This window comes from Eurytemora carolleeae, unplaced genomic scaffold, assembly GCF_000591075.1.
Source record: "Eurytemora carolleeae unplaced genomic scaffold, Eaff_2.0 scaffold22, whole genome shotgun sequence".
Taxonomy (NCBI): Eukaryota; Metazoa; Arthropoda; class Copepoda; order Calanoida; family Temoridae; genus Eurytemora; species Eurytemora carolleeae.
This window is the reverse complement of record NW_019396028.1, coordinates 12,134-18,184: the sequence shown is the minus strand read 5'-3', so window position 1 is coordinate 18,184 and position 6,051 is coordinate 12,134. Positions and strand designations below refer to the sequence as shown.

Below are 6,051 nucleotides of genomic sequence, written 5' to 3'. Positions count from 1 at the left end.
ATGGTTCTTCGAATGTTATAGAATTGTAATAAATCAATTATTTGCTATCAAATATGTGTATTAGTTCCTGCATGTGTTAAACCTCAGTTCTCGAGGATGTGTTCTATAGTAGAGGTTAGATTTTTATATTTATATCCCCAGTAACAACATCCTGATTCAACCACTTTATATCCTCTGTAACAGCATCCTGATTCAACCACTTTATATCCCCTGTAACAACTTCCTGATAAAACCACTTTGTATCCCCTGTAACAACATCCTGATTCGACCACTTTATATCCTCTGTAACAGCATCCTGATTCAACCACTTTATATCCTCTGTAACAGCATCCTGATTCAACCACTTTATATCCCTCGAAACAAAAATGCATCCACTTTATATTCCTCGTAACAACATCCCGATACAATACCTTTATATCCCTTGTAACAACATCCTGATACAATACCTTTATATTCCTTGTAACAACATCCCGATACAATACCTTTATATTCCTTGTAACAACATCCTGATACAATACCTTTATATTCCTTGAAACAACATCCCGATACAATACCTGTATATCCCTTGTAACAACATCCCGATACAATACCTTTATATCCCTTGTAACAACATCCTGATACATCCTCTTTATATTCCATGTGACAGCATCCAAACTACTTTATATCAATATTGACAATATCCCGATATGACCGCCTCTTATCCTTCTTTAACAACATTCTGATCCCAATACAACCGTATCCTTTGTGAAATTAAATGGATAACACCGCTTTATATCCTTACTTACAACATAAGGCTAAAACCCCTTTATATTCTTTGTGATTAAAATATGTTTTATAACGATATTCGGATATAATCATTTAATAAATATCAATTTTAACAACATTTCAATACAACTGCTTTACTTTGTGATTAACATATGGATATAACCGCTTTATATCCAACTATTAAACATTACGATACAACCACTTTATATACCGTGTAACAACATCTCGATTTTTATCCTTTGTAACAACTTATGGATACAACCACTTTATATCACTTGTAACATCCACTTTATATCACTTGAAACAACCACTTTATATCACTTGAAACCACCACTTTATATCACTTGAAACAACCACTTTATATCACTTGTAACAACCACTTTATATCTTTATATCACTTGAAACAACCACTTTATATCACTTGTAAAAACAACTTTATATCACTTGTAACATCCACTTTATATCTTTATATCACTTGTAACAACAACTTTATATCACTTGTAATATCCACTTTATATCTTTATATCACTTGTAACAACAACTTTATATCACATGTAACATCCACTTTATATCACATGTAACATCATCCTTTTTCATCAAAACAGACTTGTTCCTCAGTTCAATTAAAAGAAAGAAGAACGACGACCATTAAACCGTTTTATTTAAGCGCTATCTGCATTGAGCAAAAAATAGATAAACATTTAATTTTAATTCAGGTTTTGCTCTGGTTTGGAATAGTTCTTGTGATGGTTCAAAACCTGGAGCAAGAAACTCTACTCAAACTATCAAATGGTAATTATGTTAATTCTAAATGGATTGTCAACAGACGTTTCAGTGGTTTCGAATAAAAACTAAAGTGCCAGTGACAAAAAACAATTCCTTGAAATTAACAAATTATATCCATATAGGGTTTATGTTATGTGTCGATCTTATCATTTTCTAAAGCTGAAACTCCTTAAAAACGTCAAATTAAATTTTTTTCTCAGATTTTCGGGTGAATGAGGGTAAAGGATCAAGAAATAGTTTGGCTGAGCTAATGGTCAGGTTCGGTCAAAAGTCTCGAGTCAACCCAGACCTTGAGAAGGATTCATGGACTCCATCTTGTAATGTTACGGTAAACATTTTACCACACGTTAAACTAAAGTAAATTATATAATTCGTCTGATTGAAGAACTATTGTGACGAACTATAATGTTTTGAGTTTCTAATAAGTGATCGAATAAGTTAGTTTGTTCTTCTCATACTTATGCGTACAACCAAAACCTAAGAAGCTACGAGGTCACAAAGTCCTGCTAGCAATGTCGCATAGATTTGAACCTTCCCCTTCTGTCTAGTTCATGTAAAGAATAATCTCTTAATTTAGAGATTATCTAATGAAAAATAGTCTTTTGCATTTGCGCCAAAAACTAAATTCTTTCTAATAAATACTTTTAATATCAAAAACGTTCAAACTATAGATTATTAAAACTTTCCAAATAAATTCTAAAAACAAAATTTTTTAATTCTGTTATTTTTCAGGACTTGAACCCTGATGCTCAGGTATTAATAGATCTCCAAAATTTGAAAATTTTCAATTTTCAAAAAAAAATATTTTTATTTAGGATGCTTTGCGTCGTGTAAAATCTGTTGAGTGTACTAGAGAGATTACAGAGATATCCTGTAATTTGCCCAAAATTAAACTTTTTCCAGACAACATACAAAGGTTCAGAATTTGTAGAATTATTAAAATGAAATTGTATCGATAAAAAAGGGGAAATAGGGATTTATGGCCATAGTGTGAGAATTTCAAAAAAATCTCTGTTATTTGCATTAATCTATATAATAAAACAAGACATTCGTATATATATATGTTGCGGATAGCCTGCCAAACGACTGAACCGATTGGACTAAAGTTTCTGTGGACACTCAGGGGTTGCAGGGGGTGTTATAGGCTAAAGAATTTTAAAAAATGTTCAAAAAAAAATTTTTTTTATTTTTTTTCGACGGGCAAGTAAACTTTAACATTTTTTTCGTCGAGCTAGTAAACTATAAAATCCAAATTATATTAATAAAAAGTAAACCTTAAAAGGGAATGTAGATGTAATTTCAAATAAACCTCCACAAAAAAAGTTCATCTTTTCCGATTCTTAAAGGTACCCGGAGCCAACTTTTGTGTGATAAAGGATGCAAATAAATCGTATTCAATAACGTCACAAAATTATTACTGCATGATCTCTTCAGCCAACAGTATTCAATAATCATTCAAATATTTTAATCAAAACACGGTTTTTAAACAGTTTGTTTACTGACATACTTCCGGAAAACAAATTATTAAGAGTGGGGCACGCATTTAAAATTGCGCTACAGTCCCTTTAACCGATGAATTCTGTTGTTGATATAAATATTCCTACTTTTTATTTATTCAAGTGTTTCTAATCACACAGAGTGCTCTCCTGAGTTTAAAATGAAAGAGATAAAAAATAAAAACACAGAAAATGATTTACAGAAAAATTACCAACTTTAAAGATTTTAACTTCTACACACTTTAAACAATTCGAAAATCTATATAATAAAACAAGACATTCGTGTATATATATATATAAATATATGTAGCGTTTAGCCGACCAAACGGCTGGACCGATTGGACTGAAATTGTTTGTGGACACTCATGGGTAGCCGGGGAGTGTAATAGGCTAAAGAATTTTTTTCTAATTTTTTTTCACGGGCAACGCCGGGCCCTTTAGCTAGTAGAATATAATTTGTTTTAAAGATCTTAATGATCTTGTCAAGTTGAGCCTAATTAATAATTTCTTTTTTAAAGGGTCTTTATTCTGTAAACGTAATTTCAAATTAAATTTCACTAAAAATAGGGACATGTCCAATTCAAAAACGGCACCCTTAAAAGTTTTGTCTGATCAAATATGAATTAGATATCATGTTTAAACTTTTAAAAACTGTTTAATTTCTATTGTAATATCTCTACAAAAGGTTTCAAGGGTACCTTGGTTAATAGGGCATGTACTTCTTTTTAATATAGGGTCACTTAAAATAAAAGGGGATATTAATTCCAAACCTATCACTTGGCTCATTTCTAACACTGAGTGTGAGGGTAACTTAAAATAAAAGGGGATATTAATTCCAAACCTATCACTTGGCTCATTTCTAACACTGAGTGTTAGAAATGGGCCAAATATGCAAAGTTATCTTTTTCAAGAGTATAGATCTTTAAATCCAAGACGAGTAGAACAAAATTACACAATATATTTTAAAAAAATGGCTAAAACTATATATTGAAACAATAAATGTTAATTTTAAACTAATAATAAGGTGCGAGAATTAGTTTGATATTCGAACATATCCCTATTTTGAAACAATTACCGGATTTCATCTCATTTCGCGTTTTCAGAACATATCCTGGTTTTGGGACAATTACCGGAATTCTTATCAATGTCAATTTTCAAGTATTTACGCTCTTATGAAACAAAACAAGATTTTTTGATAAGATAAAATATAAACAAATTAGAAAATAAAAACAAATTGTTCTTTTATGATTAAAAAATCATTACAGCATTTAGAAATCAAAATATTAATATCGCTTGTTTTTACAATATAGATTTAACTAGAAATGCGGGAAAGTGTTTGTTTAAAATGCTTGAAAATAAATCATCCATATTTTCTAATTTAACATTATAAAATGTGGAAACTTATATTCTAGAAATAATTCAGAAGTTAATTTAGTCTTCATAAGATAATTTTTGTTTTCACTGATTTATTTTGTAAGGTATTGTTTTGTGAGGTATAAGTTCTGAGTATGCTCTCCAAGAATTGAGTATAGGATTTATGTAGAGTTTATAGACTTCTCCAGAGAGAGGAATGAGAAGTTGCCGTACTTTTGTAAGACCCGGAGTAAAAGTACGAAACCAGGTATTTGCGGAGAAATGAACCTGAAGAAATTTGAATCTCATATATAGGATAGAAAAATTCTCCGGGATTAAAGAGTAAATGAATGAGTATGACAGAAACGTTCAAGCTTATCCGGGTCTGAATCTAAGCTGTACGGTATTGAAAGAGTTAACTATGAGGGAATGAATTTAGTTTGAGATAAAAAGGGCAAGCCGGAGCCTTAAGAATATGTGTTATACAGAAATGACGTATCTAAGGTTTAGGTTTAGGGATTCCTTATGAAAAGGTATTAAGTAGATTGATTGATTGTCTCCAGTGTAACGACGACTAAAATTATGCGCAATACCGGATGGATTAGAATGAGTTTCATTTTACCGGGAGAACTGTGAAACGCCCCCTGAGTTCAATACAAGGCGCGGTGGTTAAAAGTTCGATATTTATTATTTCCTCAAGTTACATTCGGTTTAAAGTGTTTGCGCTTTCAGAAGGATGTGTTAGATGCACGGAGACGAGTCGGTTTTCGTCAAGGTTTAGAAGTATTGTGACGCAATTTGAGGTAACCAAGGCTTTTTATAAACGGAATAGTCTTCGGACCGATAAGGAATCTGAGCAAGTAAGAAGGGGCGATAGATGAAGCAAAGCTCGGCTTGGAGATTTTTTATTGTGATTTTAAGTACTAGTAGATGACCGCATTTATATATTTTGATAACCTTTTATTTTAAAGATAAAGCCGCACGTATTTATATTTCTTTTATTATTTAGAACGAACGCTGATTGCTGTATCTTACAGAAGATATGTAGAGGATCGGACGAGTATCTTGCAGCATTCAAGTTCCGTTCTAGCGACGCAAAGATGAGTTCAAGGTAGCAATTTATTCATATTTGAATACGGTTTCTTGATATCATAAGCCTCGAGTTTTGGGGTTTAACAGGTATGAAAGTTTTGTTTTGAATTGCGGATTATACTCAAAAACGGGAAAGTGGGTTTTGTCTCGAAAACGCGACAATGTTTCAAATTCAGGATATGTTCGAAAATGGAAAACCTAACATTGTCTTGAAAACGGTCAAGAGCTTTAATGTAAAAAGAACTCCTGTTAAAATTTTGATCTACAATAAAAGTTTAAAATTGGGAATTGTTGTCCTCGTCATGTTTAATAAAATGTTGGTTATAGTTTTTACTATCCACTTTTACTCTGGATATGGGCCTGGATCACAAAAACCCAGTCTTTCAATTTGTTAGTTTTTGAACTACTGTCCCCTGAATTAAGCATACAGTCCCTTTCAAGAAACACAAAAATTCATGATAGATCAAATTTTCTAATTTAAAAATAAAAAAGGTTTACACGATTAGGTTCATATTTCATATTTTCATTCATATTTTTATTCAACTACAAAGCACGAGAT

General features: G+C 31.5%; 1 protein-coding gene across 1 annotated transcript; it reads left to right on the top strand.

Moving 5' to 3' along the window:
• On the top strand, positions 1-5,570 carry LOC111694742 (uncharacterized). The gene is made up of 6 exons (XM_023463744.1): positions 1-114; positions 1,482-1,557; positions 1,752-1,879; positions 2,284-2,304; positions 2,367-2,467; positions 5,410-5,570. Exons 1-6 carry the CDS (start codon positions 97-99, stop codon positions 5,513-5,515), a joined length of 450 nt encoding a protein of 149 aa, XP_023319512.1. The 5' UTR covers positions 1-96; the 3' UTR covers positions 5,516-5,570.
• Positions 5,571-6,051: the final 481 nt, after the last annotated feature.

Bases quoted from the DNA above. Each gene is read 5' to 3' on its own strand.
- LOC111694742 (XM_023463744.1), top strand. The intron at 1,880-2,283 runs GTAAACATTTTA...GTTATTTTTCAG, and splicing joins CTCCATCTTGTAATGTTACG to GACTTGAACCCTGATGCTCA. The intron at 2,468-5,409 runs GTTCAGAATTTG...TTTATTATTTAG, and splicing joins TTTCCAGACAACATACAAAG to AACGAACGCTGATTGCTGTA.